We start from the raw sequence: 19,199 nt of genomic DNA, 5'->3' as shown, positions 1-19,199 counted from the left end.
ACAGAAAAATCTCTCTCCAGACCTTCACCCACTGTGGTTGCAAAATGTCACAGATTAGGTCGAGGCCCTCACTGAGACACAAGCTGAAATCCCATTCATCCTGTTCAAGTTAAAATGTTTTACCTTAGGGAAGCAGGGCTGGGCTGGGGGCTGTGGCTGCTGGCAGTTCATCACAGAGCTCCCAGCATGAATTTGCCGTGGATCAGACACTGGTGATGGTCTGTGACACGGTCTGGCTACAGGAAAATGGCTTGGGGAGAAAAGAATGGCACCCATCCCCAAGGCTCCAAACTCGGAAAGGAGACCCAAAACTTTATCTCTTGCACACTCTGCATGACCACAGTGGTGTTTCAGAGGTTGAAGCAGTAATTCCCTGCCCATGTGAAGATGCCATCCCTTTCCTTTACCTCTCTTGTCCAAAATGCTTTTTCCTCATATCAGTGTTTGCAGCCTGCCTCTGCCCATCTCCATTGCTGGGTTCTGCCCAGGGCTATCCCTGCTTTTGGTAGGGCACCTCCCTCTCCTCCTCAATTATTTATAACCAAGGTGCTTTACTTTAAAGGTCCTCTCAGGCCTTTCTCCCCACTCCCCTGAAATTTTGGTCCTGCCTCTGATTTGCCCGGCGTATCAACCTCCATCTGTGAYACACTTCAAGCGAGGACCTCGGTGCCTTCTCCAGCAGCTCTTGCCCTCTTTTGGCCCTGCCACAGAACCAGCTAATGGTTTGRTGTCTGGGACAGTGAGACCTGAGCACCCCAAAGGGCCTTGTCTCTGCATTGAGGTCACACATTCTTTGGGATAGCGAGGAGTCTGTTCCACATTTGGTGCTGGGAAGTCCCTGGTTCTTGGGAAGCCGTTCCTGTGTGAGATCACAGGAAGCAGGGAAAGAACCTGCTGGGAGCTGGCCTCAGAGTACTGCTGCAGGACCTACATTTTCTCAAAGAAATTAAAACCCTGGCATTGGGGTTGGAGGAAATGTTCATAGGATGAATCAATTGCCTTGAACTTCAGAAGTAATACAAAGGACCCTGCTATGGGATCTGTGCTTCAGCCAGAGCCCAAAACTCCTCTTTTTCTCATCTATTGATGTTTCACCCTGGCAGGTGCCACATCCTGGCCTGGCACAGAGAGCAGCAGCACACAGAAGGGRTTTGCCTCTSTGCAGAGGAGCCCCAGAGCCCATCCAGCACTGGTGTGGCTGTGTCACTGCCTCTGCTGCCCCACACCTCCTCCCACTGCCACAGCACCCCCGGCTGCACCTGAGCCTGCAGGGGCTTGCACAAGTGACCCTGCTCTTTGGAGTGTACTTATCGATCTTTTCCCCTCTTGTTGACACTGCCTGAGCCAGCAGTGACTCCAGCCTTCGCTGTGAGAGCAGTGTCAGTGTCAGCTCTGCAGAGTGAGGACTGGTCGAGTCTTCCTCGTAAAATCAGCCTGTCCCAAGCCTGGGCACAGAGAGACCACAGCACTGCTGAGCTGAGAAGGGGCAAACCTGCTTTTCAGGTTAGAACAGCGCTTTAATGTTGGGGCCCAGGGGTAGRAGAGAGCAGGCAGAGTGGGTCAGGGGATGGTTGGTGCTGTCCTGGGCACTGTGAGGACAGTCCCTGTCTCCCACTGTCCCAGCTGGTCAAGCACAGAGCGGGTCAGACGATGGCATGAGGGGAGGAAGGGAGATACAGAAGGGATGATGGCCAAGCTAAAAAACCCAAGCCCTCCTGTCTTTACCCCTCTTATGTGATTGCTTTGCTTGAGGACRTTTCTATCCCCTTCCCCATTTGTTCTTTCTGTAGCTGATACTGAGCTGCCCAGACTGTGCGCTGGAGCACAGGATACTGGTTTTCCTCAAGCACTGCCAGCTCAGCTGTCCTGCCCAGCTCTGTTGAGCACAGCTGGAAGGCAGGGAGGAGATCAGGGCCTGTGCCAGAGAGAGGATCCCCTGTGTGAGGGGCTGTGCAAGGCAGAGGATCCCCTGTGCAAGGGGCTGTGCCAGGGAGAGGATCCCCTGTGCCAGGGAGAGGATCCCCTGTGCAAGGGGCTGTGCAGGGCAGAGGATCCCCTGTGTGAGGGGCTGTGCAAGGCAGAGGATCCCCTGTGCAAGGCAGAGGATCCCCTGTGCAAGGCAGAGGATGCTCCTGGCTGCTCCTGCCCTGACAGACACAGGGATATTGCCATGGCCATCCCCACACTGCCCTTGCACTGCAGTGACTCCTCCTGCCCGGTTTTACCCTGCTGAGTGCTGGGGAGGATGAATGTGCCCCCAGGGCCTGCCCGGTGTTTGATGGCTGCTGGACAGCCCTTGTGCTTTGKAAGCTGGGTATTCTGCATCTCCTTGCCAATCATTAACCCGCTCTTCCAGGGCAAATGCAGCACGGTGAGAGTGCCAGGGCAGCACGCAGGCACCAATGAAATCCCTGGCAGGAGGCAAGGAGTGCACGTTACGGCCATTGCTGGCGCTCCTGCTCTCAGCCCCTTCCTGCCGCAGCTCTCTGTGCAAACAGAGCCAGTGCAGTTAATGGGTGACCACAGCAGGGCATCCAGGCTGTCCTTTGCAAGGGTCATGTTTGGGAATTTCCTTTTCCTGGGGTTTCAGGTGTGTTTACTACCCGCAGCGCTCTTCATCGACAATTTCAGGGCCGCATATGGGGTGATCTCCAAATTCTCTTCATCAGCCAATTCCTTCACTCCTTTGTTACTTTTGTGGTATTTACCCTATTTTTAGAAGACTAATAAAATACTACAAGAGTAGCAATCCTAGAGCTATTCTCATCCAGARTGATGCAGAAGTGGCTGAAGTCACCCAGGGAACACCGAGTCCTCAGTGTAGGTGTCTCAGAGGCAGCTGATGGCAGCTGCTGCCCTGGTCCCRTGCTCTGACATGAATGGCTTGGTGAGGAGATGACCTGGGAAGATGGCCCCATTTCCACTTGGCAGTAGGTAAGAGGGGGACAAATGATTCAGTGTTGACCAGATTGCTGGTGGGAACATGACTGCTGTCATGAGAAGTTCCTCCTTGGCTCAGATGCAGGGCCTGTTTCTTCTCTTTCTGCACTGGAGGCCTCAGGGCCCCAGCTCACATTTAGATGTCTAAATTACAGCTGATGAGGACACCCTTCCCAGCCAGAATTTGCCAGGATCTTTGTGTAGGTCCTGGCCAAGGGCTGATCTCCCTGTTTCCCATTGTAGTCTGGAGATTGGCACCGAAGAGGGTGAYTTACTCATCCCTCCAAACTGCCCTCTGGGGGACTCTTTTCTCTTGGCCAGAAAGGTATTTTGGGGGATYTTCTTTTGGCCAGGCTGAAGGTCTCCTTGTGAATCCCATCCCTCAGAGCTTGCAGACAGCATATTCCCCGTGGCTCATCCCTCCACTGGCGCTACAGGAGATAATTAGTGCGTGGCTAAGTCATATGTGCTGAGGGTCAGGGAAGACAATGAGGCAGATTTTCCCCCGGAGTAAAGAGATGTCAACAGAGTTGCACTGCAGCGAAATGATGGCAGCTGTCAGTGACCCTGGCCCTTTCACTGAGCAAACAGCCTGTGGCAGAGCCTTCCTGCAGAAGAATGGCATCGTCTGGCAGCCARGCACCCTTGTGGATGCACACACAGGGCTCTCCCAGGACCCATTGTCCCCAGGAGACACTGCCCAGGAGCCCTCAGCCCAATTCCTGTGCCCTCTGACCTCCTTGGACACCACTCCTTGGTGTGGCTGTAAAATCAGCCCTCAGGAGCACAGAGGAGCTGCCTGTGGGGACGGCACAGGGAAGCACACAGCTTTGAAAAGTTGATTTCCAAAGGATTTTGGGGTATTTCAGGAGCGCTTGGAGGTAGTAAAATAGAACAAAACTGGACTGGTCACCTTGGGTGCATACAGATTGGGTGAGGACTTGTCCCTCTGATATCCCTCAGCTCAGCTCCTCAGTGCACAGGCATTACCCATGGTAAAAATGCCATGCTGTGAACCAAGGTATCTCTCTGGCTGTCCCAGTGCTTCCTGGAACAGGGGAATTCTCTTTGCAGTTGTGCTCCACAGGAAAGCTGATCCCTATCTCCAACCTTCATCTCTTTCCCCCCAAGTCTGTCACCAGACATTTTACAGCACASTGTGGAGACCAGGAGGGGCCACACCACTGGCCTGGGCTATGAAAAGCAAGAGGTAGCTCTTGATTTTTCAAGGGACTCTTACAGTCTAGGACAATTTCAACAAATAGTGATGGCAAAAATAAGCTCTTTTGACAGGACAAGTCTTGCACATTAAAACAAAGTAATCCCCTTTGGTTTCACCTTGATGTTGCTATGCTCCAAATGCCAACATCGCTCTTCATTCTGCTCACATTCCTCTCCAGTTTCAGGTAAAAGACCAAATGTCTCTCACCCTGTTCTTGGAGCTGAAACAGTCAAGTGTGGCCCCTTTTGTGCCATTACTAACTCCCTRATTCCTATCCTTGGGACCTAAACCCCCTTATCTGTAAGAGATCACATACCTAGGTGATRTTCTAATACTGTAGTGGATTTTTGCAGCTGCTCCACCTGGTGAGATGTGCTGTGGATGGAGATTGCAGCCAATCACCAGTGGAACATCTGCGCTCTGGCAGCTGAAGGCAGCGTGTCCATGGATGCTCTGAGCTCTGCCCTGGCACAGAGCCCCAGCGTGCTGCTGTGCCAGGGGGTGTTTTCTATGGACTCYGAGTTAGAGCCTCGCTCTTCCAAGCTGCTTTCAGCATGTGCTGCCTGCAATGCAGCCTGTCCRAGGGCTGGTTTGTAAAACAAATGGTGTATTCTGGCAGAGAGGGTAGAGACAGCTGGGAGAAAGTRATGGCTGGGCTGGGAGCAGTCTTGGAGTTGCATTCTGTAGTTCCAGGAGCCATATTGCCCTTTTGATGAGCATTCCCACACCTTCCTCCATGGAAGAAGCGGGGAACAAGCTCCTGAACGAGGAATTGCAGCCCTAGAGAGCCCGCCCCAACATCATGCACACGTTGTCCCTCCCAGCAARGTGCAGGAACCAACAGCCACAGGGCACAAACAGGCACTGGACACCCTTAAATGCATTTTTCTCTCTCTTGTGCATTATCTGACTCCTAAGGCAGCACAGCAGCAATGGCCACAGTGCTGTCACAGGCTGTGCTCAGACACCTGAGGACATTCAGAGGAGGGTGTTGAGCAGGGAGTCAAGGCAGCTTTGCACCACTTGGCAGAWCCAGCCCTAAAACCATGGGGTTTAGGCTCCCATGTTGGAATGCATTGGCCCAAGTAGCTGCACAGATGGATTAGGGGAGACCTATGGTTAGAGGGACTCGAGAGGTCTTTGCATACTGTCAGCATTCATCTGAAAATTGCTCCACATGTGGCCCCAGCTCATGCAATTGAGCACTTGACCGCATCCTGTAAAACAGGGCAGCGCCTGTGTCCTGGGAGCTCTACCAAGTTGTCTCCAAGTGCTTTTAATTTACTAATATAACTAGCGAGATGTTCCTGCTGTGTCCTTGCGCCGTGCCTCCCAGGAGAGCGGCTTGTCAGGGTGTTAAAAAGATGCCAGTGTGCTTCTGTGAAGGGCTTCCTATGGACAAYGATTTGCACAGCCCACAGGAAAAGTCCTTCTCGGATGACACGTGTAACATTGCAAGCATGTCCAAGGCTAATGATTATTTTCCACATAAATGGAATTATATTTGCCTTCAACAACATTGGCCGCTGGGACCTTTTCTAAAGCTGGCAGYGCTTCCAAGCCTCTGACTAAAGTGACTGTGTGACACAGACCTGAGGTAAAAGCTTGGGGTAGAAAGCGGAGAGARATGTTCTCATGAGAAGAGCAGACAGGGTGAGGTTTGACAAGATGACGAAAATGGAAGGAAATGTAGTAAAACAGAGGGTCTCGTGTGGGAACCGCACTGCGGTCTCACGGGGGGCACTCGGTGTGTGCTGAAGGCTCCTGTCGATCCCTGTTAAACCGGGCAACAAAAGGTTTTGCCTGTTAGTCAGAGCCATCCCAGAGCATGAGTCATAGGCAGTGGGAAAGGCGATGCTCCTTCCCGCAGCGCCGCAGAGCTCTGCCGCAGAGCTGCTCCCTCTGCCACCGACCAGCAGCACGGCTGGAGTGACACGGGTGGAGTGGCACGGGCTGGGAGTGACACGGGTGGGAGGTGACACGGACAGGGAGGTGACACGGGTTGGGAGGTGGCACGGGTTGGGAGGTAACACGGGCTGGGAGGTGACACGGGTGGGAGGTGACACGGGCAGGGAGGTGGCACGGGCTGGGAGGTGACACGGGTGGGAGGTGACACGGGCAGGGAGGTGGCACGGGCTGGGAGGTGACACGGGCAGGGAGGTGGCACGGACAGTGGTGACACCCACCCTCTCCTGATCTTTTGAGGCACTTCTGGCTGGTAAGATGAGTGTGTGCAGTGCAGCCCCATGTGTCTGAAGTCCATTGGAGGCTGTGTATTTTGGGGAGATGAGGTGCTTGCCCGTTTTCAGGCCCAGATGAAGCTCCCGGTGATATGCCCAAGGCAAACCCCAGGGACTGGATGTGCAGGCTGGAGAGGGATGAGCCCCCTGGACCTGTGGGTGTTTGTGTTGAGTGCTGAACGCAGCCAGTGGAGCACTGAGCAGTCAGGTGAGGAAGGTGCAGAACASCATCTCCTCTCCACATCTCCGTCTGGCAGGCAGCACACCCCCACTGTCCACCACTAAAGTGGCTTTTTTCCAGCATGGAAAGCCTGTGCTGGGGTGCTGGGGCTCTTGGCCTCAGCCCCTCACAAGACTTTCTGTGTGAGGGAGAGCAAAGCATGCAGCACGCTCAGAGCAGTGGCTCACAGGGAGATGTTCCCTAGCAAATCCTGGGAAGGGACTGTCCAACCCTCGAGTGCCTGTTCAGTCTGCAAGGACAGGCAGCCCTTCTGTCAATCAGGGGACACCCTCCAGGCAGCATCCCAGGGCCAGGAATGGTTGTCAGTTCATGAGGTTGGTCAGCAATCGAGTAAGAAATGTCTGCTGTACTTTTCAACAGAAAGATTTCCAGACTGCAGTTCAACAAGGTGAAGCTTGAAGATGCTGGAGAGTACAGCTGCGAAGCGGAGAACGTTTTAGGGAAAGACACCGCAAAAGGCAGCCTGAATGTGAAAAGTGGTAAGTGAAGAAGCCAGCAAATGTCTCGAGCTGTCTGCCATTGCACAGAAAGGTTCTGCACATGGTCTGTCTTATATTTTGTTTCATGCTTTCAGGATATCGAGTGAAACAATCTTGGGAGATAAGAAAAACGCAGCTTAGCATAAATGTTTATCTTTGTTATCTGTCACTGGCAATGTGGTTAATTTACATTTTAAATAAACTTACAGTCTATGTAATTTTTTTTTTAAAAAAAGGGTAAGGAGGAAAGAAAGCCGGTGGGCTTGATATTTTCATTTCTTTAAAGAATTTCTGAGAAGCAAAACTCACCAGAAGACAAGTAATTAGACCATAGCTTTGTGATGAGTGAAGTTGCTTCTGGTTTTCATCCTAGAATGTGTGCTCCATCTCTTAGAGCTCAGCRGATGGAGTCTGAGGTTAGGTGGTTTTATTATTATCTTGGTCATAATAATTATATTGCTTAACACCATGGCTTGGATGCACCCTCCGGCTCAGAAAGTCCCTACAGTGGCTGCCAGAAGCTGGGAGGGCACAGCCAGGGAGGGGGTGACTGGATTTCCTAAGCTCTTCCTCCTGCCATTCACAACAGGCACTGTGGCAGCCTGGGCTTTGAGCACTGAGCTCTGGGCCCTGCTGCTCCTTGCTGGGATCCAGTTTTTTGTGCTGGGATCCCGTTTTTTTTGTGCTGGGATCCCGTTTTTTGTACTGGGATCYGGTTTTCTGTGCTGGGATCCTGTTTTTTCTTGTGCTGGGATCCCGTTTTCTGTGCTGGGACCCAGTTATTTGTACTGGGATCCAGTTTTTGTGCTGGGATCCCGTTTTTTTTGTGCTGGGATCCCGTTTTTTGTACTGGGATCTGGTTTTCTGTGCTGGGATCCTGTTTTTTCTTGTGCTGGGATCCCGTTTTCTGTGCTGGGACCCAGTTATTTGTACTGGGATCCAGTTTTTGTGCTGGGATCCCGTTTTTTTTGTGCTGGGATCCCGTTTTTTGTACTGGGATCTGGTTTTCTGTGCTGGGATCCTGTTTTTTCTTGTGCTGGGATCCCGTTTTCTGTGCTGGGACCCAGTTATTTGTACTGGGATCCAGTTTTTTTGTGCTGGGATCCAGTTTTTTGTTCCAGTTTTTTGTGCTGGGATCCAGTTTTTCATGCTCCCACCAGCCTCAGCCCAGAGTGAGGCACAGTAGCTTTCTCCTGCTGCTCCCTGGCAGTATTTTCTCCATTAACCTCAGGGCATTTGCCATCCTGCACACAGCCTCCCCTTGGGTCATCCTGCCTGCTCAATCCCAGGCCTTGCAGGGAGGAAGGCCATCCATGCTCACACCTCCCTGCCTTCACAGCCCTTGTCTGGGMGCTCAGCCCTGCTGCTCTGCTGGGTTTATTTCCGACTGTGACAGCAAAAGTGTCTCGAGTAAGAAACTGAGGCAGCGCTCTGCTTTTTTTWCCTGACTCCTGCTCTGGAATGCCACATTGGATGGCAGCCTCCCTGCCCCATGTAGGGCACACAGAGCCACCAGAGCCCTGCCTGGCTCCTGTKCTGCCCCTTCCCCATCACCAGCACCCCTCTGACCAGAGGAGCAGCGTGGCTTGAGTGGTGCCTGCTGCCAGGCTCTGACTGCACCCCGGGTAAATGCACATCTGGCCACAGCTGCCCCWTCCTGCAGGGCAGGGTTTGGCTCTCCCCACACAGGAGATCACCGCTCACAGCAGCAATGGGGTCACACCTGAGGTGCCCAGAAATGTGTTAAAACCTGAAAACCCRTGAAAGGCACACCAAAATCTCTCTGCAGGGCACTGTGCATTCCCTGGCTGGATGAATCCATGTTCTCAGCTGCCTTGGTTTGCTGCTCAGCTGCATATACCCCGTGCTGCTGTTTGCAGAGCMCTGCCAGGACAGCAGTGCCCAGATGATGGGGATCCTGGGGGCTTTTGCAGCCTTGTCACCCCCTTTGCACTCTTTTCTTCTCTTTCCCCTGGAGCTACCACGGGTTAAGCAGCTTCCACCAGCATGCAGGCACGTGCTGTGTTGAGTATTCCTCTTCCCTTCCTGCTGGGCCTCCCTAGCACCTCGACAGCTTTCCTCACTTCTGCAAGCTCCCTTCTTCTGTGATAGCTTTCAGTAGAAAACTCATCAGGGTGCCTGAACCCCCCACATGTGTTCTCTCCCGTCTCTTCTTCCCCAGGCTCTCAGCACTGATCTTGTTGTGCCCTTTGCTCTGTTCCAACACCACTTTTCAGTTTCAGAAAAGCAGCTTTTTCAGATCTGCTGCAAGTCACCAAAACCACCACATCTTTGGAGAGAGAGAGTGGCAGCAGAGCAGAGACCCCTTGGCACTCAGAAAATCAGCCAAACCCTCGCCTCATCCCTCCTCTACAATTCCAGTATTTCCACAAAGCTCCCAGCTCAGAAAGAAATGCTTTTGCATTGAGAAACTTGGTGAGGGTGTTAATTTCTGAGGAAATGCTTCTGGGCTTAGCCAAAATATACYGTGCTTTGGTTGTATTGCTGGTTTTTATGACTTTGAAGTAAATTAGATGCTTTCTTAGAAAAATTTCCCATTTCCCAGTTGTCTTTATTGAAGAGTCTAATGTTGATGTCACATGGCCATGAGGGCACTTATGAGATGTGACTGTTCCAGACTCTGTTTTTCTTCAGAAAATTTCTAGACATCTCCTCARCTGCCCCACCCCTCATTAAACACTGCAGAAATAATCAAGCTGTACAAAAAATTCTTTCTGCTTCTGGCTTTTCATGGTGATCTTAGGCCTTTCCCTGACAGGTGCTGCACCCCCAGCCCAGGCTCCTGGGRTTTTCTCCTTTGTGCATCCAGAGGGTGTGAGGGATTTCTGCAGAAGGTGCTGGTGCTGCCAGCAGGTTTGAGCAGATCTGGTGGCAGTGGGCACTGGAGTTCCAGTGTCCTGGTTAGGAGAGAGGAAATCACTGCCTGTGCCTGTCCCCTCTGTTGCCTGGGGTCGTGGCCTTTGGCTGTTTCATGTTCCTCTCCTCTTGTGTRAGCATTGGTTTGTGCTGCACAGCTTCACCCACCCATGGGAAGGAGGCTCTTCAGAAAACCCCACCTTTTCTCAAACCCTGCATTTTCCCCACAATCATGTCCTGCCATCCCATCTTTGCACTCTTGTGGCCATCAGGACTGAGAAAACCTCCCACAGTTTCGCTCTTCACGTGCCAGGTGAACCCTGAGCCTTTTCTTCCTCTTTGTCACAACAGGAGGCCCTTCACAGCGAGGGGACATTGTGCCCTGTGCCACCCCCTTCAGGGACACTCCTTGTCCTGCTCTGTCACCCTGATCCCCTCCCCTAAACCATCCCTGCCAGCCCTGTGCCCCCCAGCAGCACCTGCCCCTCTCCTCCTCCCCACAGTAGCCAAGCCCACCCTGCTCTGCTCAAAAGAGACATTTTGTTCACTACTTTCTTACCTTAATTTCCCCAGGAACAACGAAAGCACCACAAGTCTTACCAGCCTCAGAAACTAAAATAGTTGTTATGGAAGAAGAGTGTAAGTACCTCTCCCCCGCTCCCCCCATACAGCTGCTTTCCCCTAATTTGTTTGCTATTATGAGACATTTTACATAAATGCTTTGTTGCCTCCTGGAATCTTCTTTAATCACTCCTTCTCTCTGATTTTTCCCAAAGCCACTGGTCCTTCTTTCCCTAGTTCTTTTAAAAAATCTGATTTATRTTGCTGGTGTCTATCTCAGAGAGGGAGAGTTTGATAACTATTGCAATGGCAGCTTGAAGAACGTGCTACTTAAAATTGCAACTAAATTTGAAGCATTCCCAGCCCTTTCAGTACRTGGAGTTAATTGAAACTTGCAAGATGTGCTTGTTATGGACTTTGATTTAACAGAGTTTTTTTTATTGCTTTGTTTTTGTGTTTGGCTTTGGGGTTTTTTTGAGGATGSTTGATAAAGCCAAAATAGGCTGTAGGAAGAACAAGAAAAAACACATGAGTCTTCTAAGCAGAGGTAATAAGAAAATTGCAGAAAATCCATCAATGCCCTGCCATCCCATTTTTCCCTGAGTCTCCAGAAAGCAAGAACAGATTTCCCCAAATGTTTAATTTGATTTAGTGTGGCTGAAGTGCTTTTAAGCAATCCCTCCTACTCCGTTGTCCCAAAAGCAATAGAAAATGGGCACAGAGCARTAAAAATCAAGRAGCRGATACAAGTGTAGCTCAGAATTCCRGTTTCTGGATGTTGGCTCAGCGATTTCTGGTGGAGGGTGTTGTGTCTGTGTCAGGRGGAGCCCACCAAGRTCCTGGCCAAACCCCTGGGAAGCCAGGACCAGGCAGGGATGTTGAGATTTGTGCTGTTTCCATCCCAGATGCCCAGAGCTGAGAGCACAGCTGGCTGCTCCTCACTGTTGGCAACTCTGCTCTGCAGATTTTATGGGGATGTTTCCTCCTTGGAGAGCTCAGTCCTTTATGGTTTTAAAGGAAATCTGATTGCATCCACAGCAGGCACTGGCCAGGTATTCTTTAAAAGCTTTTTCTGATTAGAAAACTCCTCTGAAAATGTGCTCCTGTGTAGTGCTCAGCCTTGCACTGCTCTGGGGACACCAAGCTGAGGTACAGCATTATTACTGCCATGGTCACACCATCCTTCCCCAGGATTTTTTCTTTGTTTTCACCAAGAGAGATCCATGCTACTTATTTGCATCGTATTAGATAAATGCTATTTTGTCAAAAGCCAAATCTCAGAAAGGAAACAGAAATTTCTCATTTTGGAAAGCTTCTTTCTTCTGTGGGTGCATCATCACTGCCTGTCTGGTTTCTTTTTCTAATGATGCCAAGAGATGGCAAAGTCTCCAGAGTTGAAGTTGTAATTCATTTTTTCCTTTGCATTCCTGGTTTTTTTTTGCAATCTCTCTCAAGTGTTATCTGAATAACTCAGAGTCTCTCTGATTTTTATGGTGACTGATGATGTATCATAGGATTGCATGTGTGCACAGCACATGGGGAGGTGATGAGGATGTGAGGTGGGGTAATCTGGAAAGCAGACAAGTATCTCACTCCTGTAAAAGTCTTGCATTTCTTTTCAATATCTGCATTCAGAGTCACCTGGAGGCTGTCCCACTGCTCGGTATTTCACCGAAATCCTGTAAATCACTGGCTGGATTTTAAACACTGCTGCCTCCAGTACCTGGTGTGTGAATGGCATGAGGTGCCAYTCAGCTTCACTCAGTGGTGCAGCAGCCTCATTCTTGGTGAAAATGTGTTAAATAGGACACATTGTTCTGTGCTTGTCACGGGCTAGGTCTGTGCAGTTGGGTGGTCACAGTGGCTCAGCTCACAGGCARGAACTTGCAGGGATGTGGTAACTTTATCACGTGCCCTGATGCAGAGAGAAAGGTCCTTTATGCTCATTTCAACATCCAGAGAACTCCAGATGGTAACGTGATCCTGTCATGGTGTGGTGTGAGGCAGCSAAACAGGGCTCAGGGGTCTGGCTGTGGATGTGTGGGGTGAACAGGACAGGAACCAGTGTCAACACTAGGAATCATTCTGATGGAGACAGAGGTGGAAGAAGGATCAGAGCAATTTGGAGTGCATTCTGAGATGCAAGGTTTAGCAGGACAAAGACAGTAAAACCCTCTCAAAGTTTCACATTAAAAAAGTTGAGACAATGTTTGAAACCTCTGAGAAGGTCAGGTAATCCCTTGTGCTTGTTGAGCTCTCCTCTGGTTCCTTCYCTGGACTTCAAGAAGTCGGTGAAGTGCTGAGGGTAAGGCCAGACCAAGGCTGGTGGAGGGAGCATGGTTTGGACACTGCCAGGACACGGGAGGATGTGCCAGGGTGGGCAGAGGCTCCAAACCCACATGTGGATCCCTGCAGCTGGACTCTGCTCCTGCTCTTTGCTCGCTCTGTGGCTGACTGGGTGAGGCTTTATCAGCCTGCAGCAGATGCTCTGCAGCTGAGAGAGGCTCGGGATCACAGGAGAGGGTGAAACAGGGAGAAAGGGCAGGAGAGGCAGCGCTGGGTTGTGCTGGGAACGGGAGGATTGGGGGTAATACAAAGCACGTGAATGACTGCTGGGCTCTCTGGATTTAGTTTTTATGTCACCTGCTGGGGATCACAAGCCCTCCCTGGAGTCCTTCTAGAGACCCCTGTGGGAAGGGTAGGTGAAAGGTGGGAAGGTGAAACAGCCCTCCCCTGTGGGAAGGTGAAACAGCCCTTTTTTCTCCAATGAAGTCTAATTCCCCACACAACAGTCTGATTCCACAGATTCCAGAGCTGTAACTTGGTGATGCCATTGGACTAAGTTTGTGGACTCATTGGTGTGGATTCATTCAGGCAATCCCCTCCAGTTTAATACCTTCCTGATGCCCAAAGGGGCATGGAAATGGTCTCTCTTTGTCTCTCTCTCCTGAACGAGGCCTGATGGACTCACATGGTTGCAATGGCTGTGCTGTGGTTTGTGAGTCACACACCCCACTCTAACATGTGCCACACAGTTAGGACTCAAGCAGTGTCCCCAAACRTGCCCATGGCCTTTCCTGGGTGACCATGGCAGACCTGCCTGTGAGTTGGTTGGTCAACCCCTTGTCCTTGAAGGCACTGAGCTCTCCTGGAGCCCACCAGCCCTGCAAAGGTGAGCACGGTGCTCTGGGTTTGCAGTTGAAGGGTGTCCAGCAGCCCAGAGCACAGGCAGAACAGACACAAGTTTTCAATAATATTAGACTAAAAATAAATCCTGGCGTGGTMTTTGCTCAGCTAATTTGAAGCCCATTGCTGGAGGTGTGGCTGTAATTGAGCGGAACCTGCACGCACGCAGGCACGGAACCTTGAGGTGAGCGTGGTGCAGATCTCCCTGGCAGTCTGCAGAGAGCTCTGTGGTGCCTGGCAGCTGCCAGATCCTGCTCATTGCTCCTTTTGCACACTGTGTTTTTTAAACAGTCACACAGGCACTGCTGGAGATGTGGTGCAAAGGCAGGCAGTGACTGCAGGCAGAGGAGGGGCAGGATGAAGCATGGGGTGGGAGCTGGTGTCCCCATAGAGCACAGAGGCTGAGCCCAGCCTTCAGAGCAGCGGGCTCTGGACCAGGGGATCTGCTCTTYGGGCTCCATCCTGCGATCCTGGCGTGTTGCTTCACTTCTTGGGCTTCAGCTGCCCTGCCTGCGAAGCTTTCACGCTGGCATTGGCTCTGCCAAAGGATTTTTAGGTCGCTGAACAAATCCTCTCATTGAAGTATCATGTTGCTGCTATTACAATTGATGATGGGATTTGGGAAAATAGAATGCTGCACTGTTGTCATGTGCATTTTCAGACCCCTGTGGCAGAGAAGAGCATTTTCAGACCCCTGTGGCAAGAAGAGCATAGGCAGGGAAGCATAAATCTGCAGAGATCATTCTAGACGAGCTGCTAGAAACTTGACAATAACACAGGACTTTGCCCCTGCAATAACTGCCTGTCCCATGGACACAGGCAGGCCCTGAGYGCTCAGAAACCTTGAAACTTGTTTCTCAGTGAGAGCCTTGGACAGGGCAGATGGGAGAGCTGGGGAATGCCACCTGTGCTGTTCTGATCAGCAGCATCTGATGCCCCRAGACGAGTGTCTTGCAGCCTGGTATTTGTATCTTGGGATGAGCTCCTAGTCTGCAGCTATTGATCCTGATGATCCCCTCAGGAACTGGAAAYATGATTCCAGCAGGATCTATTTCAATAAAAAGCGGGGGTAAATATTTGGTCATTTCCAAAYGAATAAACACACAGGAGCAGAATTTTTATGAGCTCCAGAGTCCCCAGTCTGCTGTCAGGCAAGCTCCAGTGTGCACAGGCCCTTCTGATTTTATGTACAGATAACAGCAGGGAGCATCCAGACTCTGCTTGGGTTTATTGCGAGAGGAGGTGTCGTATCAGACACACAGAAATTCACCAGAGAGGCAATGGTGAGGATCACYAGCCCCTCCATGTATTAATCAGTGTAAATCATGGATTTAGTGTGGCTCATGCCAGGATTTCAGTGCTACAACCAAGGAATATCTTGGCCAGGCACCTTCCCATCCGTGCTCTTCTAACAAGCAGTTGGATGAACTCTGTAGAGAGGAACCTCAGCAATTCTGTGTTTTATCACTAAGTACATGAGGCATATACAGAGCAGGCAATCTGTATACACTCCCCAACCAGCTGAGTTCATCTGTCTAACTGAATGTCTAAATATTGAGAGAATAAAGTGTCTGTACTCTATGAACCCACCAGCCAAAGTTATTTATAAAGAAGAAAAGGAGCGGCGAAACTATCGCTGTCTCCCCGCTCTCCTCGACAGTAGCTGTAGTTCRTGAAAAATTAACTATAATTTATAGTCCAAGCTGCATTAATTAACTCTTTGCAGGGGGAGTGTTTCACCAGACTTCTGAGAACAGGCTGGTGAGCTGCCTGCAAAGGTTAAATGACGTGCATGGCAGGAATTGTGTAAGAATCCCTGCACAATCATTAATGGCCTCTCTGCGTAGATGGTTTGTGTGAAGGGAAGTCCACCTGGCAGAGCCACTGCCCCTGGCTCTCTTCCCTGYTGCCCTGTCATTGATGATAGTCCAGAATAACTGAGGCGTGTGGTGGAAAATAGACTCTCTGAATGACTCCAGTGCTCTCAATCTCTCCTGTGTTTATGCTGCTCTGTCCTCACTGGCTGGGGCAGCAACAATAAAACGTGGCTGCAGATCATTCATAAACACATCATCAAGAGGCAGCCCTCTTCTCCCTGCCCTCGTGTCCTTACTGCCCTCTTCTCCCTGCCCTCGTGTCCTTACTGCCCTCTTTTCTTCCCTTCCTAATTCCCTCTTTTTTTTGTCCTCACCTCCTCCCTCTCCTCAGCTTTGTTCTCAGTTCTGGGAAGGAAGACCAGCTGGAGATCTGAGCTGCTCCAGCCTTCTCCCACCTTGCAGGAGCTTTCTGACCAGTTTGCCACTCTGTGTCTCATGGGCACCTTCCTTATTCCCACTGGTCAAAAAAAAAAAATGTCACCATTCATTTTCCATAGCTTGCCTCGTGCACATTCCTCGTTTTCTGTTTTTTTCTGTTTGTTGAAGTACCTGGGGAGGCTGTTGGTACATGACTGGTGTTACTGCACAACCCCCTCATCACATCCCACTGCCTTCATGAGTCCTGTTCCACTCTGCTACCCCCCAAAACTGCTCCCTTGCTTATTCAGCTCTCTGCTTATCTCAACAATTTTACAATTTTCTGAGTCATTTGGGATAGATGGAGCTGTGTTGGAGGCTGAATGAAGGACTTACTCAGCCACACCAGCCAGCAGGGGGTAAAATCTGCCTGGTACCGTGCAGCAGTTAATGTGAAATAGCTGTGGGAAGTGATTTCTGGATCACCAGGCACAGSTGTGCAGTGTTTGGCACAGAGGTGAAAGTACCTGCATGGCTGTAAATAAACTGACTGTGAGCTTCACTTTACCAACACCAGACATCCAACAAGTGCAGATGGCTCAGGACCAGGCATGCAGTTGTTACAGTACTGCCAATGGCCCAGGCTGATGGAGAAATAGAGCTAAACACAAAGTGACTCGTGAATCTGGGAATTGTCCCCCTAGTGCGATGGAAACCCACTGGGATCTCCCTTGGCTTGGTGCTCCAAGGTGCCTGTGTGATCTGCAGCTCCACAGTGTCAGAGGGCCGTRTTTCAGCCCAGGCACCATTAATATTTTCTGAGTGAGGCATTTTGCTCCCTTTGTCCTCCCACTAGAGCCTGGCACATCTCTCCATCCTTGTGCCCTAAATAGCTGCTCTCATGAACGTGAAGTCCCAGCTGCAGCAACATCCCAGAGTGATCAGACACCCTGGAAGGTTCTGGACTCTGTGTTACCACACAGAAGTGAGATTTCAGCGTGGTAAGAAATAAAGATCTGTATTCAGTACATCAAATCTCAAAAAGAACATCAGGAATTCCTATGAATGGAAYAGATACCCCATAAATATCATGTGTGTGGAATGGTCTAATTGTTTCCAAAGAGAAAAAGAGAACCAGGGATTACCCTAAAAAGAATRAAAAGAAATCCCTGCTTCCCAGCTAGGGAAGGAGATGCTGGCTGTGCCTGTAAAGCCACAGGTAGCACAGGGGAAACAAATTAGGATAATGGCTATTTTTTTCTAATATAAGAGCCAGAAAAGGGCAGGTTAAAAGAAATAAACGGAGATGTGCCCTTGCACACTGTGTGTGTAACACCAGAGCTCTTGACACAAGTACTGTGGATGCTACAGGATTAGATTTGTTCAAACAGCAACAAAACATGTTGGTGGAAGAATCCAACAAGGACCACTGAATGTTACAGTGCTTTGTCTGACTCAGGTTGGCTCTGAGCTGCCCATCCTGGATGGCTTAAGGAAGATTATCATTTCATGCTCTGGTTTTGGTCAGTAGTGCTCAGTTTATAGTCTCAAATGGCCTCATTTCCTGATGCTCTCTTCTCAGGAGGGAGCTGYCTCTCTTGTGGCCTTTGTCACATCCCTGTGCTAACAAATGGACCACACTAATATGATTCCATGATTCAGTTTTAAAACACTTTGTGCTTCTTTGTGATACAAGGCAAGCTAGGTGCAGGAAACAGGGTTTGAAGGATAATGACATTAGCAAGGTGCTTCTAGGAGAGGTGATYAACCATGTGTTTTCCTGACAGGCACAGCTCTACCCTCTCGCCCTAGAAGTGCCCAGCCTGCCCAAACCTCTATCATGTCAGGCTCTTTTTCATCTGTTTAAAAGGGACAAAACTGTTTCTATGAGAGATCCCATGCCAACTCTGGCTGATGAACATTGAAATCCACCCTGGTATCACCTCACAGAGCACTGCATCTCCCCATCCACCCTCCTTGATGGGCTGGGTGTCTTCTTATCTGGGGGATTTCCTGTGGGGAGGCTTTTGTGCTCTGGTTTCAGTTCCCCCTCTCTGCTCCTCTCTTGCTGTRGGAAGGTTTGCTCCAGAATCATTTCCTGGAGGGTTTATGATGCGAGGCTTTGCCAGATGGATCATTTTGCTTGCTACCAAGTGGCATATTTGATGATTGCAGGGGTGACAGTTCCCTGCAGCCTGTGCCTGTTCTTCATCCATGAGTCTTTYCATTTGCACCAGCGCTTTGGCTGGTGACATTTCAGCACTCCCTGATCTCATGGCACACTTGCAGAGACCCACACTTGTCAGAGACCCACAGCCCTCCTCTCCTAAGTAGAAATGTGCCACTATCTTGTAAAGGTATAAATTATAAAGTCCTGTCTGTATAATGAATCTGCATTCCCCAGATAAATGACACAGACTTATAATGGCYTTGGCTTTCAGTTACCATCAATCTTAACTGGAAGGGAGTGCTGAATCTCCTGCAGATGTTTGGGAGCTTTCAGATTTTTTCAAGAGTTCCATTGGAAGCCTGGCCAAGGCCTCCTTTGCCCCAACACTCCAGTGTGTGCACACTGCTGTCCACATTTGGCTCCCAGCTGGCAGGCAGGACGTGCCCTCAGGGAGCAGCTCTCTGCTGTCCCAGGCCTGGGAGCATTTTGGGGTTTTGCTGGAGCGTTTTCCATGTCTCGTTTGCAGAGCACTTTGGGACAGCTTGCTGTGCCCTGGATAACTGTGAAAAGCCAGAGGCAATGGTTATTCAAGGCAAAGCAGGGAAATTGCTCTGCTCTGGGCACAGCCCCAGCCCATCCTTCAGGGGGAGAAATCTGCTTCCTCATGGGAAGGGAAGACAATGGGTGGGACAAGGCATGGGATGGAACAAACTGAGCCTGGCCCTGGCCTGAGCCATGCACAGGTAACAGCATGGGCTGCTGCAGCCAGGCACAGCCCAGTGGGGAACTCCTCCTTTGGAGCAGCACCGACCCCACACAGGCAGAGAGCCCCAAAACCACGAGAACAGAACAAACCTGGCTGGCTGCTCCCGTGCCAAGCAACACCCACAGGTGGGATGCTCCACAGGGAGCTGGGAGCCCTCCTTCCCCTGGGAGATGTTCCCAGCAGGTGCTGGGCTGGGCTGGAGCGTGGGAAGGCAGCCCTGGCTCTGGTGTGGGGCTGCAGGTGGGCTGAGCACAGGGACTGCCCCAGGACTGAGGAGCAGCCC

At 50.7% G+C, this 19,199-nt stretch overlaps 1 protein-coding gene across 3 annotated transcripts in view; it reads left to right on the top strand.

Moving 5' to 3' along the window:
* NRG2 (neuregulin 2) overlaps positions 1 to 19,199 on the top strand; it is an 85,191-nt gene that overhangs the window by 34,218 nt on the left and 31,774 nt on the right. Inside the window, exons 1-3 of one of the 3 annotated variants that reach the window (XM_057377678.1) lie at positions 2,516 to 2,934; positions 7,004 to 7,122; positions 10,573 to 10,638. In XM_057377678.1, the coding sequence (XP_057233661.1) occupies positions 2,909 to 2,934; positions 7,004 to 7,122; positions 10,573 to 10,638 (211 nt within the window). In that variant the 5' untranslated portion in view covers positions 2,516 to 2,908. Of the gene's footprint in view, positions 1 to 2,515; positions 2,935 to 7,003; positions 7,123 to 10,572; positions 10,639 to 19,199 lie in introns of those variants that run through there. The other 2 variants (XM_057377674.1, XM_057377677.1) reach the window with 2 other exon arrangements.

Source organism: Malurus melanocephalus, unplaced genomic scaffold (assembly GCF_030028575.1).
Source record: "Malurus melanocephalus ecotype Western Australia unplaced genomic scaffold, MMel_1.1 scaffold_321, whole genome shotgun sequence".
In the NCBI taxonomy this organism is placed as follows: Eukaryota; Metazoa; Chordata; class Aves; order Passeriformes; family Maluridae; genus Malurus; species Malurus melanocephalus.
Note: the sequence above shows the minus strand (reverse complement) of the source record. Positions and strands in the feature narration are given on the sequence as shown.